At 45.0% G+C, this 21136-nt stretch overlaps 1 protein-coding gene across 1 annotated transcript in view; it reads left to right on the forward strand.

The window, feature by feature from the left end:
- SMC1A (structural maintenance of chromosomes 1A) overlaps nt 1-21136 on the forward strand; it is a 1753330-nt gene that overhangs the window by 806979 nt on the left and 925215 nt on the right. The window contains exon 17 of the mRNA XM_044060554.1: nt 134-250. Coding sequence (XP_043916489.1) covers nt 134-250 — 117 coding nt within the window. The remainder of the gene's footprint in view (nt 1-133; nt 251-21136) is intronic.

The following is a 21136-nucleotide window of genomic DNA, read 5'->3' on the forward strand; positions in this document are numbered from 1 at the left end:
CCATTTTGGCTGTATACCCACAATTACAGTGTTGCGTAGGAGTTCTTACTCTCAATATATTAATAGTGCCAGTTGAGACTTTCATTAACAGAACTTTTTAATCTGTATATACATTTGGGTTTTGTTTTCTTAGGAAAAGTCAAAGCTTGAGAGTGAGCTGGCAAATTTTGGTCCCCGAATTAATGACATAAAGCGAATCATTTCAGCCAGAGAGCGTGAAACAAAGGACCTAAAGGAAAAGATGAACCAGGTAAGACTTCTCCTTGGAGTATTTATAGTCATGTGAAACCCTAGGCTTAGGGACCAGTACCCTATGTGATTGCGGTGCAACGTAACAGTTCATTTAGGTGGGGGGGTGGACATGAAGCCCCTCTAGTAAATTAGGTGTTTCAGAGTATTTCGGCCTGCAGTATTTGGTGAATGGGATGAAACAGCTGTAACTAGAGTGCAGAAGAAATGCTGTCCAGACTGAAAGTCTGTTTTAGAATATGGAAAGTAAATAGCTTTGGAAACAGTAAACATAGTTTTGGTGTTGACTTGAATATGTGATGGTACTAGCTGGTAAGATGTTAGGGTATAATTCTCTGACAAGCTGACAATCAGTTTTTGGGTTGTAAAGTTACTTTTCTTTGAAGTGCCCGTAAATTGAAGCAGCTTTGTGTATCCAGTTTTGGTGGTTAATGAGCAAGCACAGGAATAATTTCCTGAAGTCAACATTATAGATCTGGGGTTTTCATATACATTTGATAACTGCATCAGCCAGCTTGGTCCTAAGACCTTTTTACTGATTTCCATAAAAGGCACAATGAAAGATTAACAAGTAATGTGTGAAAACAAGTGTTACATTTACGTGCATTTTTATGTAACCACATAACAACATGTAAAGTTTATGTAAGTACAAGTGGTGGTGCTTAATTAGTTTGGGTTTGCTCTACCCCAAAAATAAGATGAGGTAATGTAGTTGCAAGTATCACAGTTTGTGGTAGTGGATGAAGTTTCAACTGTTCTCAGAACATTTACATACGAGAGAGTCTTATAAAAGTTAAGTGTAGCTAAGCTTTAAATTTGTGAAAGTTGGGACTATTTCTTTTCCGTGATGAGTATTCTGTAAGGAGATTTAAAAAAGTGATTTTCCTGTTAAGACTTTAAAATATATATTTAATGTGAAAGAGAGTATAAGGGAATTCAAACAGTGAATTAATGTGCTACAGGCAGAGATGGGATGGTAAACAGTTTTTACATGTAAAAATGGAATGATTTTTGTGGCATTCTGCATTACTGAGGAAAACATTTCATTAAAAAGGTTTGTGAAAAATGTAGAAAACAAATGGTTTAGTATTGTGGACTCGTCTTGATGACTTCCTAATTCTGAAGTCATCAAATTTCTTTAAAATACCATATTCAGGGATGCATATACATGTTCCACAGCAGACCTTGCTGTCATGCTTCATATGCACAAGTTCAGTCATCTCCAGTATCCTAGTGCTTTTTTAAAGCTCTTGCTCAGTTTGGATCAGGATTCTTGATCTTGTTAATGAAGTTCATTTCTTAGCTTGCTGTGCCTATTTTTAGACAGTGTCTGTCAGACTGAGTTATTTTTTGCACCTGTGTCTTGTGCATTCTTTGAGACCAATGTGATGTCAGATAACCGCCACAAGTGACATAGGTTTAACTCTGTTATTTGAGAATAGGAGAAAAGCTTTAAACCTACTATGCAGTCAGGATTTGTCATGTGGGGGGGAGACAGTTTTCTGTGCACAGTTTTTGGCATAGCTCAAACATTACCACAGGGACTGAAACTTGGAAGGTAACTTTAGGCCTAGTACTTGTGGAGAGAAGTAGGTTTCAAAAAGGTAGCCTTTTGATTGCATCACATACTGAGTGCATCTCTGATAGTGAAGACACCAGCCTACAGCACGCTTCCTTTTTTGGTGGTGAAGAGATCAGATGAAGCATGTCTCTATGGCTCCAACCTTGGTGCTGCATTCTGAGGTACTTCAACGGTATTAAAATGTCATACTGGCTTGTCTCAGTTTGTGTTTGCTAGGTAACGTAAGAGGCCAACCTCACTGTCACCTTTGTGGCGACCCAGAGGAGTGGACTGTTGTCCAACAGGCTTCACAAAGAACCATTATTACTACAGATGGGCACTCCTGGCTATGTTCCTGTACAGAAGAATATATAAAAAAAATTCTCCTCAGACTTCTTGGCAGGTCTGGAGTCTATTTCTAAGAGAGGCTTTAGAGGCTGCACTTGTTCTGAACGCAGCACATGTTTTACTCCTTACTTTTCCTGGTCCACAAGGGGATTTTTATATTTTTCTGTGCTGTTCTGCTCGTCAGCAGCTTCAGCCAGCATGTCCTGTATTTCGGGTTCTGGTTACACATGTTACTATAGGGTGTCTGGATAGCATCACTAGTCATGTTGAATGTTTTTTTTTCCACAGTACTGTTTGGGTTACACTCAGGAGGTTCCTCCTGTGTGCTCTGGGTTGGAATTGTCTACAACAGTCTGTTATCATTTGTGCTTTCTTTGAGCAGCTATGACATTTAATATATCCCTTTAATGCATCTTAAATAGCATGAAGCACAATTTAGCTGCACCGCTAGCACTGTTCAGCCATAGTCTGCATACAGGATTTGTACATAGAGAATGAAGTACAGCTACAGTCATTCCTCTGCACAAGGGAGGACGTTTCACAGACCTATAAGCCTGACCAGCCTCAGTGCAAAGCCATAGAAATACTTCTCATGGAACTAATCAGTAAGGACATAGGGAACCTCCAAATTCTGGACCTAGATGTTTGGATTTGTCAAGCTTACTCAACCTGTTGGACTTTTTTGGAAAGGTCACCAAAGCAATGGATGAAGGGAAAAGTGTACATACCACATGCCTCAACCCGGCCAAAGCTTTTGACATAATCTTCCACTCAGATATGGTTGAAAAGCTAAGGAAACTGGGACTAAACCCCTGTGTCACCTGCTGGATTGCCAACTGGCTCTTACAAGACACAGGAGATCAATATAGGGGAAGTTAGCTCCACCAAGAGACAAGTCACAAATGGAGCCCCCCATGGGACCTCTCCTGCTCTGCATCTATTTCTCTGAAGTAAAAACTAATGCCATAGAGCTCTGGCTAAGTGTGCAGATAACTGCAAGCTAGGAGCAGTCATTGAATCCCCAACTGACTTGGCCATCCTGCCAGAAGGTTTGTCCCAAATAACTGGTGCCAAAATCTTGGATTGAAACTAAATGCCAAAAAAATCAAATCTGCTGGGAAGTTATATACCCAGGGGAGCTACCACACTGACAATATGCCCCTAATAATTCAGAGTTTGGGAACTTGTGTGGACAGTGACCTAACTTTCAACCTACATGTATACATTGTTGTAAGAAAGCTCTTCTATATTCCAGAGCTTATAAACGAAGGGACTGTGTTTATATCTGTGGATGTCATTGCCCCCCCCCCTTTACTCGGCCCTTGTTATGCCAGTCATTGAGTATAATACCCCCTTTGGCATGTATCTGCCCAGGCACATGGAACAAATAAAACACCCATAGAGAAACCTTAAAAAAAAAAAAAAAGGGATGCAAGGCCTAAACAGTGTCCTACATGGACCCACCTCAAAGCCTCGTTACTATACTCTGTCATACAGACTGCTAAGAGGTGACCTGTGTCTAGCATACAAGGCATCATCCAACCCAATACTGATGGATTTACTGCACATCTGGAAGTAAAATAACATCAGAAATACTCTTTCTATGGATCTAAATCTGTTCTGCAACATCAGCAGAATGGTTTGGAGGACAGGTATATTTCACAAGGAATACCACTGCTGGAGAACAGACACACCCCATCCATTAAAAACAAAACCAAAAAAAAAAGCAGCTCATCGCTCTCTCTCTCTCTCTGTATTCAAGTGCAGTTTGTATCTGTGGATGGAAAACAGATTTACCCCAGGACTGCTTCCTGTACTAATGGACAAAACCCAGTTATGGGGGTTTGTTAGAAGCAAAATTACTTGGTGGAAACATCAGATATCCCTAAATCCAGGTCTGTCGTTCTCCTCCTGCTCCAAAGTAGTCTGTCACTATAGACCCCCCCCCCCAGACCTTGCTTGGGGAACAGTTTCAGGAGGAATAAAAGTGCAAGGTGTTGGGACACCAAGAGTAGATGCAAGTACATAAATATAACCGAGATGCTTGCTCTTATCAAGGCCCTCAGTTCCCCGAGTCATCTTTCATCCCCTGGACCTCTTCATATTGTGACAGACAATACAACAGTCATGTGGCACATCAACAAGCTAGGGGGAACCAGATCTTATCCCCTTTGCAGATTAGCCATGTTAGCTTGGGGAATAGCTATAGCACAATCTCATTTTAGAGGCATCTTACATCCTGTTACAGCAAAATTGTGTAGCACACAAGCTGAGCAGGACAAATAAAAACTAGATCAGGGGAGTCTTCCAAGATTTGACCAATCTGTGGAGAGTTCCTAGACCTCTTTACCTCCCCTCTGAACAATCAGTCTGCAAGATTGTGACCCAGGACTCCATGCAAGAAGGCCTGGAAGACAGAAGCATTTTCATTTCTTTGGGCTGGAATGTTCCTGTGAACCTTTCCACTAATATCCAGGATACTTTTGAAGATTCAGAAGGAATCTCCCAAGATCATTGTGGCTATTCTGGCCCAGGCATCCGTGGTTTTCCCTTCTTTTGGAAATGGCCAGAGGCAATTATGACAAGCTTCCTCACAAAATGGATCTACTCACACAAGAACAGGGTTGTTTGATACATCCCGATGTCAGTCATTTTCAGTTGACTGCCTGGATGATAGGGTCTCAATTCCTTTTAGGCACCTGTTTTCTGAGGATATGCAGTAGGTACTAATGTAGGCAAGAAAGCCTATAAGGTCATATATTAGTAAATGGAAAAGGTTTTCCAGTTGATGCCAAGAACATAACCAGCACCCATTTCTGTCTGTCTCTGTTTTTGCAGTATTTGTGTGAATTACTATCCAATGGCTTTTCTTATTCCCTATCAGGGTTCATTTATTAGTCATTTCAGCATGTCTTCCCATGGATCCTCCTCTTTTAAGGCAGTCTCATGACAAAAAAGTTCTATAAATGTTTGCTGAAAGTGGTTTCATAGAACTGCTTTCACGTTTTTTGCATTCACTGACATTACCTTCAGCCACTTGATACGTCTCCACCTTAGACTCACCCCTGGAGGATTTGTTATTTGGGGATACCCTTGATGTCATAAGGGAACATTAATGGTGCCAATCTAATGAGACTTCTGCTTCCCAGATACATTTATGCACCTTCTAGGACTGAAGAATCCCAAGTCAGTAGCTATTCATCCTGTTCAAGAAAAACTGTCTTGGATATCTTTGAAATTATTTCCATGATGATCATAATTTTTTATGGTGCATAGCCCTTGCATATTAATATACAAAGGTCTTGTAGCAGATCCAAATTTAGTATCCTTACATACTGCTAAGGTAGCAAGACTGGGTCATGGGAGCAGCCCTTTCCTCAGTGATAGGGAAAAGGGATTGCTTGACAAATGTAAGAAAGCATGTACTTCATACTTCAAGACTTTGAATTACCAGACACACACACATTTTAAAATACTAGTCATGTCTTCAGGCAACTTTAGAATGGTATGGAGGGAGTTCAGGAAGAAATATTGGGACTTCTGTCCTCCACCTTGGCCATATTCTTGTACAGACGGGGAAAAGACAGCTTAAAGTTTAGGTATGATGCTTTGGAAGGGACATTCAGGGTGGCTGTTCTGGGGTCAGTTAAAAAGAAACCTTATTGGCCTAGAATTCCGTTCCCTATCTTAGGATATATCTATTGGTAAGGAGTTGGTCTTCAGTCCCACTTCCTACAGCATTTTCAAAAAAAAAAAATAGATGACAAAGGAGAAAACATGGGGTCTGTGAAACCCATGTTTACCTGTCCCTTTCCAGAGTACAGCAGAAAATAGCTCTTTTTACTGGAGGCAGGGCAGAGGAAAACCGTAGGGTAGGAAGGCCATACAGGAGAAGCCCAAGCCTCCCCAGACTCTTAATAGCTGTGATGCTTCCCACATCTGGTCCCTCACAGTTCCCCAGAAGTATCATTTCATCTGTCCACCTTACCCTTCGTCTTCCTTTCTGTGCACCAAGATAGGAGGTCATTAAACCTCTTACCATCACTGAAAAGATGTAACCACAGACCAGTGGGTTCTACAGGCTGTCTCCAGAGGTTACAAGCTTCACTTTCTGGCAAGACCACAAAGAGGTCTATCACCAGTTCCTGAAGATGAGAAACCTCTCGTCTGCCACCTAGCAGAGAGGTTAGCATGAGGAAACCTAGAACCTGCCCTTGTCGGGCAGGAAACAAAAAGGGTTCTGTTCAGGAATGTTTTTTGTACCCAGGAAGTATACATCCTGGAGAGCCATATTAAGGCTTGTCGAGCATAAACAGGTTTCTAAAGAGTCCACAATTCAAGATGTTAACTCTGCAGGCCTTGCGGCCACTCCTAGGACCCCAGGCTCTGCCAGTCATGCTAAACCTCAAATTTATGGTGGGAGGATATTGCATCTAATCTCCTTGCCCTTTGGTTTAGCTACTTTGCCAGCAGTTTTTACAAAATGTCTGGCCTTGATGATAGCTTCAGTGAAGGACCACATGCATCCATATTTTCCCATACTTGGGATATAGGCACATACACTGGTGGAATGCATAGCACACTGGAGTATACCCTGGATTACCTCAACAAATTAGGCCTTTTCCTTTAGTGAGCAAAAGTCAGACCTGTGCTCAACCAGGAATGTAGGTTTCTTGGGAGTTCTCCTAGATGCCATTAAAAAGGATGCCTAAATATCACAGGAAGAGGTAGAATCCCTGACTACCTGCTTCAGATATATGTTAACAAAGTTAATGCTAGACAGCTCCTGGACATACTAAGACACATGGCATCCACCATTCTGATGGCTGTCCTGGCAGGATTCCATATGAGGAAACTGCAGTGGTTTCGAAAGGATATTTTTGACAGTCTGAATCCCTAAACCAGTCATCCTTGTGTTATACTTGTCTGAACACTTGTCATAACTGGAATTACCATGACAAAGAAAATCAAGGGCCTAGATCATATAAACTGTGTGGATCCTGTCAACTTCGTGTCCCTTTTCTTGGGATTGTACAGGCTACAGAGAGAAGACTTCTACTTCCAGTCTAGAGCCTTGATATGTACTGTGTCCTGTCTGCCCTATTACACACTTAAAAGTCAGATGGTGGCATATTTACCTGTGCAAAGGGAATTCAGTCACTTCTGCAACATAAGTGAAATATGATGGAGGGATAGAATTCAGCCTCTGTTGAGCAGTTTTCCATGCCACATAAAGCTGAGTACTTGTCTTACTATATTCATATGCAGTTGGGATGAATGGATGGATAACTGTAAATTCTACGCCAGTTTAGCCCCCTTGCCTCCATTGGTACGGACAACATATAAATCTCCTAACATGTCCTTGTACCCATCTCTGGGTTATTTGTACACAAAATGTAAGGACTTAAAACTACCATGGGAATGTAAGGTTAGGTTTCTTAAGATCTCCTCAGATCAGTGGCCTAGTAAGTACATGTAAAATAATGGCTGTTCAAATCCTCAAAGCTTTTGAGAGAGTCTGGAAACCTGGGACATTGAAGGTCGATAGGGATGATACCACATAGTTCTGTGGTACAAAAGAGAGGGGAGCACACACTTCTCACCTGTGCAGGCTAGACTCACAGACCTGAGAGGAGACATTGAAGTCCATAATGCTCTTCTAAGCAGTTTACATGATAGTGCAGGAGGGCATCATGGCACATCAATTCAGTGGGAGCCGCAGTAGTGCTTGATGGACAGGGAAACCTTCCATGATATCACATAGATGGAGTGTCCCTTAGCTAGACCTCTTTGTATCCCCAGACAGACTACTTAAGAAGTTTTGGTTCAGAGCACCAAACAACTTAGCATGTGCATTGGACTTATCCTCTCTAAATTGGGCTAGCATGTTTCTCCATGCTTTTCTGCCAGTACCCTTGCTCCCCAGGGTTGTTGAGAAGTTGGAGGAGGAGAAGCCAGAATTATTGCCTCTTCATTGCCAAGATGGCAGTGGTTCTCCCACCTGTTCTAGATGGTATTGCAGAAGCTTCTACTATTACCAGAGCATGTGAACCATCTAGCACAGTGCAGAGAATCCCTGTTAACACCCAGTGTTATACCAGAATACTTATGCCTTTGGTTGGAGGATACAGCTGTGGAAGTCAAACTTGGTCACAGGCTGCCTACTTGCAAGATATCCCAAATGTAAGAACTGCAGTAGTGAATCTACTTGACCTTCAACATGTTTGGTAAGTTCCTAACAACTGTACTGTCATCTGTAGAATCAAGGGAGTTCAAGTCTCTCTCAAAGAGGAGGATAAACTGGATTAAAGATCACAGCTTTGCTTTAAATCCAGATGTGAGGACATTTTGGTCTCTCATCCACCACCAGAGAACATGTCTTTTACGGGAAGTATCTCGGTCATTTGAAAACACTTCAAGTGGCAGTCTTGGGCTCCCTTGGCCTCTGAAGGCTCAGTTCCTTAATATCATGTTAGAGAAGGAGTTACTCTTCAGACCTTGTGTTGTAATGTTTTCAAAAACTGGAGAACAAAGGGAAAACTGACAAGTCTGTCAAATTCACATTTCACCCTCCTCTTCCTCCTAAATACTACAGAAATTATCACTGTAAGCAAGGATCATGCTACTAGAAGCATTGTAAAGGCAAAAAGCCAAAATATAAGAATGTTACAGTGAAAAGAAAATGGCAGCAAGACGATGGAGATCTGGAGGCAGCTGTGACAGTATGGGTTTTTTTTCACATAGTACAGATGGTCCCTAATACACCTCAGACTGTCCATGCTTGAGACTGTTAGCCTGAACAATGCAACTCTTACCTGTTGACCATCCTTTTTTAAAGACAGTCCAAAAATCATGATGAAAACTAGAGAAGGCCAAGTACTAGGAAGTCTCGCCTAACCAGATTGAAATGATTCTCCCTCTAGTACCAAAGGAAGGGCCAGCAGCCACAACAAGCGTATGTGCCAGTGGTTTTGCACTGTCTGAGCTTTTCGTTTCAGCTTTAGCCTCTATGGTGGTGTATCACAACTATTCTCCCATGATTACCTGTAAACTCCACCCTCACCCCACTGACATCCAGATCCCCAGTAAAGTAGTTCCTGAAAGAAATACTCCACCTGAAGCCATCCTGGATGAAAGTGATTGAGGTTGAGACCTGAATTTTGTATTGGAAAATTGACCTTACTACCTTTTGAACTGGCTAATTCTGAACCCCTCACATTCCTTGCACAAGAAACAATTTTCCTTGTAGCTGTCGCCCTCTGATAGAGGAATCTGCAATTTGCAATCCCTTATGTGCAATTAGTCTTTTCTTACAGTTTTGTAAACACATGACGACTCTCCAATCTAACCCTTTCTTTATGCAGAAAGTTATTATAAAAGTAACAGAGTTATCGCCAATCAATTTCCAGTATTCTGCACTTCCTAGATGCACATAGACAGTTGTGGTATTACCTGGATAGAACTAAAGTTGTCAGGAAATCAGATCTACAGTGGATATAAAAAGTGTACACACCCCTGTTAAAATGCCAGGTTTTTGTGATGTAAAAAAAATGAGACCACAATAAATCATTTCAAAACTTTTCCCACCTTTAATGTTGACCTGTAACCTGTACAATTCAGTTGAAAAACAAACAAATCTGTTAGGGGAAAAAATATAAGAAATAAAAAACGTAAAATAAGCTGGTTACACAAGTATGCACACCCTTTAATATGTTGTTTTGAAGCATCTTTTGATTTAATTGCAACATTCAGCCATCTTGGGTAGGAGTCTATTAGTATAGCACGTCTTGACTTGGCAATATTTGCCCACTCTTGCAAAAGCACTTCAAATCTGTCAAATTGCAAGGACATCTGCTGTGCACAGCCCTCTTCAGGTCACCCCACATATTTTCTATTAGATTTATGTCTGGGCTCTGGCTGGGCCATTCCAAAACTTTAATTTTCTTCTAGTGAAGCATTCTTTTGTTGATTTGGATATATGCTTGGGGTCATTGTCATGTTGAAAGGTGAAAATCCTCTTCATCTTCAGCTTTCTGGCAGATGCCTGAAGGTTTTGGGCCAGAAGTCACTGGTATTTGGAACTGTTTATAATTCCCTCCATCTTGACTAAAGCCCCAGTTCCAGCTGAAGAAAAGCCACCCCAAAGAATGATACTGCCACCACCATGCTTCACTGTGGGAATGGTGTTCTTTTGGTGATGCGAAGTGTTGTTTTTGCGCCAAATGTACCTTTTGGAATCTTGGCCAAAAGTTTCAACCTTTGTCTCATCAAACCATAACACATTTTCCCACATGCTTTTGGGAGACTTGATGTATTGTTTTGCAAATTTTAGCTAGGCCTAGATGTTTTTCTGTGTAAGAAAAGGCTTCCATCTTGCAACCGTACCCCATAGTCCAGACATATGGAGAATATGGGGAGATTGTTGTCACTTGTAGTACACAACCAGTACTTGCCAGAAATTCCTGCAGCTTTTTCAGTATTGCTGTAGGTCTCTTGGCAGCCTCCCTGACCAGTTTTCATTTTGTCTTTTCATCAATTTTGGAGGGATGTCCAGTTCTTTGCAACATCACTGTTGTCCCATATTTTCTCCACTTTTCAATGACTGCCTTCACCGTGTTCCATGGTATATCCAATGCTGTGGACATTTTTTGTACTCTTCTCCTGACTGATACCTTTCAACAACGAGATCCCTTTGATGCTTTGTAAGCTCTCTGCGAACCATGGCTTTTGCTGTAGCAGGCAACTGAGTAAATGTCAGGAAATCCTACTAGGACAGCTGAACTTTATTTGGGGTTAATCAGAGTCTCTTTAATTGATGGCAGGTGTGTACCCAAGCAGACTGAAAGCTGTAATTAAATCAAAAGATGCTTCAGCAAACTATTTAAAGGTGTGCACACTTATGCAACCAGCTTATTGCGCGTTTATTTTTTATATTTTTTTCTCCTAAAAGATTTGTTTTTCAGTTGAATTGTACAGGTTATAGGTCACATTAAAGGTGGAAATGTTTTGAAATGATTTATCGTGGTCTCATTTTCTTCTATTGCAAAACCTGGTGTTTTAACAGGGGTGTGTACACTTTTTATATCACTGAACTCTTTTGTCTAGTTTGCAAAACATTACCGGGGACTATCAGTGACAAAGATTCTGTATTCTGCTTGGTCCTCGTACATACTTTTACAAAGCATTATAACCTTTGATTCGTTCTCTAGGTTCAGATTAGGCTTTGCTAGGACCATTCTCCAGGAGCTCTTGGATTCTTCTCTTTCCACCTCCAAAATGTAGTTATCTATTGTAATCTATTCGTATAGCTCAGGCTGCTGCAGCAGTGATCAGTTTGTTGAACTTAGTGTAGTTGTGTAAGTACATTTACCATTTCGGTAGATGTTTAAATGATCACTGCTGCAGTAGCCACTCTCTCCCTCCATACCCCTTGTTTTTTTGTGTGCTTTTTATGCCAGGGTATAGGCATTTATTTTTTCTTTTTTTGTTCCTAGCTTTGCCCTTTCAAGGCTCTGCCTCCCTCTCACCATTGTCAGAAATGCTCTGAAGGGCTTTGCACCCTATCTTGTCTTTTAGTCAGCTCAGCTCATGCTGTCTGACAGTTTGGGCACAGAAGGTGCCTTGAAGCTTTGGCAGTTGGCCCACTGTCATCCTTGGCAGGTTATAACCCATATAGCTAAGGCTGCTGTAGCAGCAATCATTTGAATATTTACTGTTACAGTAAGTTTACTTACACAACTGTACTTTCTGTCTTTTGTCCTTCCCCCTCCCCTTCCCCCTCCCCTTCCAGTATACTGAAATGTGACCATAGGAGGGGCCAGGATAGGTACCCATGTATGCATTCCTTCACTCCTTTACCTTGCTGTCGTCCTCTCCTTGTTTGGGCTCTCCAAAGAGAACGTGTGTACTTTGTCACAGGTTGCATCCCTTAGGTTAAGTCAAACCAGCAGATTCAAAGACCCTAAGACTCTGATGGCTATGCCCTGTTTGGGGGTGTGGAGCAAGAAAGCGCAGTGGATGCTGTAGAGGCCACCTAAGTATTGGGTACATGAAGATGTTTGATGTAAGGAGGTGAGAGAAGTGTGCTAAGCACTGAAAGACGAGACAGATGTCCGACTGGGTGATGAAAAGAGAATCCTATGAATTATGGCTGCAGAAGTAACTCACACTCGACCATCTATACTTATGGTAACTGTTCTACGCAGTTGTACATTCAGAGGTCTTGCAAAAAATTATGAGGCAAGGTAGACAGTCGGCTACCAGAAAGTCATACCTAGCTAAATTAAAAGGATTCTTCCTCTTGTTCCAGAGGTGGAACCAGCAACCAGCACAGGTAGACAGTTCCAGTGGTTCTTCAGTATTTGTCTGAGATGTTCTCCATTCTTTTAGTTTATTCCTCTGTAAAGGTGTATCTTTCACTCATTTGTGCCTGCCTTTAGATCCCCCATTAGCATCCACACCAGTGGCCATCCAAACCTAAATGGTGTCCTTCACTTCAGAGCTACCACTGCCTTCCTTAAAAGAGTTATTGTTCAGGACCTCTTGGAGACGGTCACTTTGTCCTCTGTGTCAACACCTTCTCAAAGAATTACAAATTGTAATCTCCAGGGCAAAGGCTGGATTCACCTCTGCCATTCTGAAGGGCATATTTCACTCCTCATTCCAGCTTGGAAACAGCCATTCTTTCTGAATGGGCAAGTTTGGAGAGCTCATCTAACATTATGACTGTAACAGTGACCTACACAAACAGCATAATGCATTTGTGTGCACAGCTTTCCATAATAGTCTGTTTGACTGTGGTCACCATTGCAGTCCTTTTACAATTCTTCATCCTCTCTACTGCCTGGGACTCTTGGGCCAGGATGAATGTCTATAACCCCCCAACCTTACCCTTATTCCCTAGAGTCTTTCATTTCTTTGATCAGGCTGCTCAGGAGGGCTCATATTCTACAAGTCGGACCCTTTCCTGGTAACTCTTTTGATACCAGTAGACTACCGTTTAGGCAAAGTTTTGAACTAATGAAGGGCAAGAATGCACCAAAGATGGCTCAGGTGGATGACCCCTATGTAGCAGGTGATGTCTGAAGACTTCTGAGGTATGTTGATGTCAGCCCCATCATGGGGTAAGGGTGCTGAGCTCTAAATGTCAGGCGAAATGTCACCTTGCTTGTGGCAGTGATCGCCAGTGTTATGAATGCAACAACCACCACACTTGAACATTTAAAGGAGAACCGCAGCCACAGACTCAAAAAGCATGTTTATTTCATCATGTTTAGATGTTTTCAATATTTTAACACCACTGTGGGAGTCTCTACAGGTTTTTAAATATTTGTATATGTAATTTCAGAGTCCGGCCACATGGGGTCTAGCATCTTGATGAGACTTCAGAATTTTTCCAGTCCTCCAGCTATCCCAGAATGCAGTGTTTGTCCTTAACATATTACATCATGCAAGCTTCTTTGTTCAGAAGCTACCGTAACTGCGTTGATTTTACATGTATACACTGGTGTCTTTCAGTCCGTAAATTTCTAGTAAGATATCCTGCTGTTCACTGACTACTTAAAAAAACTGAGACAGACACAGAACAGACTTTCTAAGTGTTTTGTTTTTTTTTATTGCTGCTGCTTTACAGAGATCTTAATTTGTGCATTTTGTCATGCCTGAGCTGTAGTTCTTTAGATGATCTCCCCTCTCCCTTCACACTTCCCCTTCCTAGCTGTCAAAGTGCTAAAGGTAATTTGACCTGTTGTTGCTTTGCTTGACAGCTCACCACAGGAGACTTAACTCATCCGCTGTTTCCTAGTTCTAGCCTTTTCTTTCCGACGGTGGGACGCTTTCATTTATGCAGCACCATGGCTTGCTGTCATGAAACAGGGGTGCATAGTTTATAGTATTTGGAAATGCAGTGTTTTTCAAATAAAACTAGCTACTCTCTCTAGCCTATCATGTTTGCCTCAAGTACGACATTTTAACAGTGCTTTAAACAGAGCACACACACATATACCCCTTGTTCGGATTGCATTTATATTGTTTACGTTGGATAGCACAAATACTGCTAGGCATCTGGTAAAGCAAAACAGTCCCACAGTGAAAACAGACTTAGCATTAAAACTTCTCTGCCCTTTGAAACTGAGACAGCATTGAAACCCACATTCAAAGAAAATGCATGTGGTTAGTGGCGGATAAACAAATAGGCCCCTTGCACACACATTTTGGACTGTCCAAACATACATGTGTTCTTTGATTCACCTTCCTGAATGTATGAAATTATATTGCTTGTGTCGTGCAGTACACTTATTAGAGCATGTTTTACATTTATTACTTTGAAAATTTTTCCAGTAAGCAATGACACAATGTATGAACTAGTAATGACAAAACTGCCCAATTCCAAACATTTCCATTCTAAAAGTCTACTCAAACTTGTCGATGCAATTCACCAAACTCAGTAAAAATATGCACAATCTGCAGAAGTAAAATTCATCTAAATAATTCCACATAAGAGATCCGTAACTAATGAAGTGTGTGCTTCTAGTAAACAACTTTATATTTCAGAGTTTCATCTAGAAATAAAGTGCCTGTTGCCCATGAATAACATTGCCTATGTTACACAAAAAATTATAAGCTAGTAATATTGGAATAGATGGCAAACTTATAACAGGTTTGTAGTTACTAGGTATGTTCTCCAGAGGAAGACGCTCTCAGGACTGCAGTATCCCTCCCACTTTTACTAGACAGTACAGAATCAGCTATCCATCTACATACTGTCAGAGTAGAACCCACAGCCTTCTGCATCAAAAGCAAGTAATACTATCTGTTGTGCTACTAGCAGCGCAAACAGACTTGCCATAAGCAGAACTAAACTTCTCTTCCCCTGAAGCTCTCAGCTCCTTGTACAATCCACTCGACATGCAGCTATATCTCCCGACTTTGCAGCACTATAAATCTGCAAAAAGCCTAAATTTATTGAAGGAGGAACAAAGGCCCGAAACCAGGGACACAGCATAAACATTGCTTGTCTAATGTTACAAAGTTGTTAGAATAAAATGTGTTGCCATGCATTTTCGGATAGATAAGAAACTGAAATTGCTTACACACACACCCCTTGTTTCTATTCCCCCCACACACACACACTCACGCCTTGCTTGCATTCCCCCCACACACACACTCTCACGCCTTGCTTGCATTCCCCACACACACACTCTCACCCCTTGCTTGCATCCCCACACACACACTCACCCCTTGCTTGCATCCCCCCCCACACACACACACACGCACACCTTGCTTGCATCCCCACAGACACACACACACTCACCCCTTGCTTGCAGCATCCACATGTGCGTGCACACACACACACACTCACCCCTTGCTTGCAGCATCCACATGTGCGCGCGCACACACACACACACACACACACACACTCACCCCTTGCTTGCATCACACACACACACACACACTGATCCCTTGCTTGTATCCCCCCATACAAACACACACACTCACCCCTTGCTTGCATCCCCCCCACACACACACACACACACATTCGCGCATGCCTTGCTTGCATCCCCACAGACTTGCTTGCATCCCCACAGACACACACACACTCACCTCTTGCTTGCAGCATCCACACGCGTGCCCAAGCACGCGCGCACACTCACACTCACCCCTTGCTTGAGCATCCACACACACACACACACACACACACACTCACACTCTCACCCCTTGCTTGCAGCATCCATGCACACACACACACACACACACACACACGCCTTGCTTGCATCCCCACAGACATACACATTCACCCCTTGCTTGCATCCACACACACACCCCTTGCTTGCAGCTTCCACACACACACTCACGCCTTGCTTGCAGCAGCCACACACACACACACACACACACACACACACACACTCCTTGCTTGCAGCCTCCATACACACACACCGTTTTCTTGCAGCATTCACACACACTCACCCCTTGCTTGCAGCATCAACACACACACACACTCACCCCTTGCTTGCAGCATCAACACACACACACACTCACCCCTTGCTTGCAGCATCCACGGACATGCACACCCTTGCTTGCAGCGCGCACACACACACTCCTTGCTTGCAGCATCCATACACACACACACACACCCTTGCTTGCAGCATCCGTCCACACACACTCACCCCTTGCTTGCAGCATCCGTCCACACACACACACACACCCCTTGCTTGCAGCATCCGTCCATACACATACGCACTCACCCCTTGCTTGCAGCATCCGTCCACACTCGCACATAGACACACACTCACCCCTTGCTTGCAGCATCCATACACACACACACACACACATGCACACACACCTTCCTTGCAGCATGCATACACACACACACACACACACACACACACACACACACACACACACACACACACACACACACACACACACACACACACACACAACCCTTGCTTGCACACACACACACACACACCTTTTGCTTGCATCCACACACACACACACTCACCCCTTGTTTGCAACATCCACACACACTCACCCCTTGCTTGCAGCATCCACACACACTCACCCCTTGCTTGCAGCATCCAAGCACACTCGCCCCTTGCTTCTATCCCCACACACAACACTCCTTTGCTTACATCCTCACACACACACACACACACACACACACACACCCCTTGCTTGCATCCTCACACACATACACTCCATTTGGTTGCATCCCCACACACGCACAAACTCTCTCCTTGCTTACATCCCCACACACACCCCTTGCTTGCATCCCACACGAGCACGTGCACACACACCCTTTGCTTGCATCCCACACACACTCACCCCTTGCTTGCATCACACACACAGACTAATCCCTTGCTTGCACACACACACACACTCCTTGCTTGCACACACACACACACACACACACACACACACACACACACACACTCACCCCTTGCTTGCATCCCCCACACACACACCTTGCTTGCATCCCCACACACACACACACCTTGCTTGCATCCCCCACACACACACCCCTTGCTTGCATCCCCCCACACACACCCCTTGCTTGCATCCACACACCCACACACACACTCACCTGTTGCTTGCATCCACTCACACACACTCACTCCTTGTTTGAATCCACACACACACACTTACCCCTTGCTTGCATCCACACACACACCTTGCTTGCATCCCCACACTCGCCCCTTGCTTGCATTCCCCCCCACAAACACACACACCCCTTGCTTGCATCCAAACACACACAGTCACCCCTTGCTTGCATTACACATACACACACACACACTCACCCCTTGCTTACAACACACACACACACACACACACACACACACACCTTGCTTGCATCGCCACACACACACACACACTCACTCACCTCTTGTTTGCACCCCACCACACACACACACACACACACACTCACCCCTTGTTTGCATCCACACACACACTGTCACCCCTTGCTTTCATCCCCACACATGCACACTCACTCCTTGCTTGCAGCATGCACAAACACTCACCCCTTGCTTGCATCCACTCACTCAATCTTTGCTTGCACCCCCCCCCACGCACACACACACACACACAATCGCCCCTTGCTTGCATCTCCACACACACAAGCACGTACACACACACACACACACACACACGCACGCACGCACGCCTTACTTGCATCCCGCCTCCCCCACACACGCACACGCACACACACACACACCTTGCTTGTACCCCCCCACATACACACTCACCCATTGCTTGCATCCCCAAACACACACTCACCCCTTGCTTGCATCCCCCCCACACGCACACCCCTTACTTCTATCCCCAAACACACACCCCCTGCTTACATCCACACACACACACACACACACACACACACACACACACACAAAATCACCCCTTCTTGCATCCCCCCCCACACACACACACACACACACACACCCCTTGCTTGCATCCCCACACACAGACACTGTCTCCTTGCTTGCATACACACACACACTCTCACCCCTTGCTTGCATACACACACACACACACATCCGTTGCTTGTATCCCCACACACACACACACACACCCCTTGCTTGCATCCACACACACACCCCTTGCTTGCATCCACACACACACACACCCCTTGCTTGCATCCACACACACACACCCCTTTTGCTTGCATCCCGCACACACACACACACACACACACCCCTTGCTTGCATCCCGCACACGCACTCACCCCTTGCTTGCATCCCCCACACACACACTCGCCCCGTGCTTGCATCACACACACATCCCTTGCTTGCATCCCACACACACATCCCTTGCTTGCACCCCCCCTCACACACACACACACTAATCCCCTGCTTGCACCCCCCCACACACACACATGCACACACACACTCATCTCTTGCTTGCATCCCCCCCCACACACCCACCCACCCCTTGCTTGCAGCCACACAAATACACACACACCTTGCTTGCATCCACACACACACACACACACACACACACACACCTTGCTTGCATTCCCCCTCCACACTCACACACCTTGCTTGCATCCCCACACATCCACTCGTCCCTTGCTTGCATCCCCCCCCCACACACACACACACACACTCAGCCCTTGCTTTCATCACCCTACACACACTCCTCTTGCTTGCATCCCCCCGCGCACACACACTCCTCTTGCTTGCATCCCCACGCGCACACACAATCACCCCTTGCTTGCATCCACACACACACACACACACACACACACACACTCACTCACCCCTTGCTTGCATCCCTCACACACACACACACACACTCACCCCCTGCTTGCATACACACACACACACACACACACACACACACACCTTGCTTGCAGCATCCATACACAAACACACACGCCCACACTCACCCCTTGCTTGCAGCATCAACACACACGCACTCACCCCTTGCTTGCATCTCACATACACACTCACCCCTTGCTTGCATCACTCACACACACATACACACACACACACACACACACACACACACACACACACACACACCCTTGCTTGCATCCAAGACACACACACACACCCCTTGCTTGCATCCCACACACACACCCCTTGCTTGCATCCCACACACACATCCCTTGCTTGCATCCCCACACACACACACACACACACACACACACACACACACACACACACACACTAATCCCTTGCTTGCAACCCCACCACACACACACACACACACACACACCAGCACTTGTGACTCCCAAACACACACACACACACACACACACACACTCACCCTTTGCTTGCATCCCCCACACACACACACACACACACACACACATACACACACTCACCCCTTGCTTGCAGCATCCACACACACCCCCCTTGCTTGCAGCATCCACACACACACCCCTTGCTTGCAGCATACACACACACACACCCATTGCTTGCAGCATATACACACACACACACACACTCACCCCTTGCTTGCAGCATACACACCCACACACACACCCCTTGCTTGCATCCACACACGCCCACCCACCCCTTGCTTGCAGCCACACAAATACACACACACCTTGCTTGCATCCGCACACACATACACACAAGCACCTTGCTTGCATCTCCCCTCCACACACACACCCCTTGATTGAATCCACACACACACTCGCCCCTTGCTTGCATCCCCCAACACACACTCGCCTCTTGCTTTCACCCCCCCTGCACACACATACTCCTCTTGCTTGCATCCCCCCGCACACGCACACACTCCTGTTGCTTGAATCCCCACGCGCACACACAATCACCCCTTGCTTGCATCCCCACATGCGCGCGCGCACACACACACACACCTTGCTTGCATTACACACACACACACACACACACACCTTGCTTGCAGCATCCATACACACACACACACACACACACATACACCCACCCACACTCACCCCTTGCTTGCAGCATCAACACACACACACACACACACATACGTATACAGACACACACAGACACACTAACCCCTTGCTTGCATCGCCCCCCCCCACACACACACACACACACACTCACCCCTTCCTTGCATCCCCCCACACACACTGTCACCCCTTGCTTGCATCCACACACACACACACACACACTCACCCCTTGCTTGTATCCCCACACATACACACTCACCCCTTGCTTGCAGTATGCACACACACACACTCAATCCTTGCTTGCAGCCTCCAAACACACTCACCCGTTCCTTGCAGCATCCGCACTCTCTCTCTCTCACACACGCACACACACACACACACTCACCCCTTGCTTGCATACACACACACACACACACACACACACACACACACACCTTGCTTGCATACACACACACACACACACACACACACACACACACACACACACACACACATACTCACCCCTTGCTTGCAGCATCCACACACACACACCCCTTGCTTGCATACACACACACACTCACCCCTTGCTTGCATCCACACACACACACACACACACACACACACACACACCCTTGCTTGCATCCACACACACACACTCACCCCTTGCTTGCATCACACACACACACTCTCACCCCTTGCTTGCATCCCCCCCAACACACATACTCACCCCTTGCTGGCATCACACACAGACACACACCCCTTGTTGCATCCCACACACACACACTCACCCCTTGATTGCATCCCCCCACACACACACCCCTTGCTTGCATTCCACACACACACACACACACACACACTCAATTATTGCTTGCAGCCTCCAAACACACTCACCCGTTCCTTGCAGCATCCGCACTCTGTCACACACACGCGCATATACACACACACACGCACACACACACACACCCCCCTTTCTTGCAGCATACACACTCTCTCACACACACACCCCTTGCTTGCAGTATCCACACACACACACACACACACTCACCCCTTGCTTGCAGCATCCACACACACACTCACCCCTTGCTTGCAGCATACACACACACTTACTCACCCCT

This window comes from Protopterus annectens, chromosome 1.part0, assembly GCF_019279795.1.
Source record: "Protopterus annectens isolate FY-2018-M chromosome 1.part0, PAN1.0, whole genome shotgun sequence".
In the NCBI taxonomy this organism is placed as follows: Eukaryota; Metazoa; Chordata; order Ceratodontiformes; family Protopteridae; genus Protopterus; species Protopterus annectens.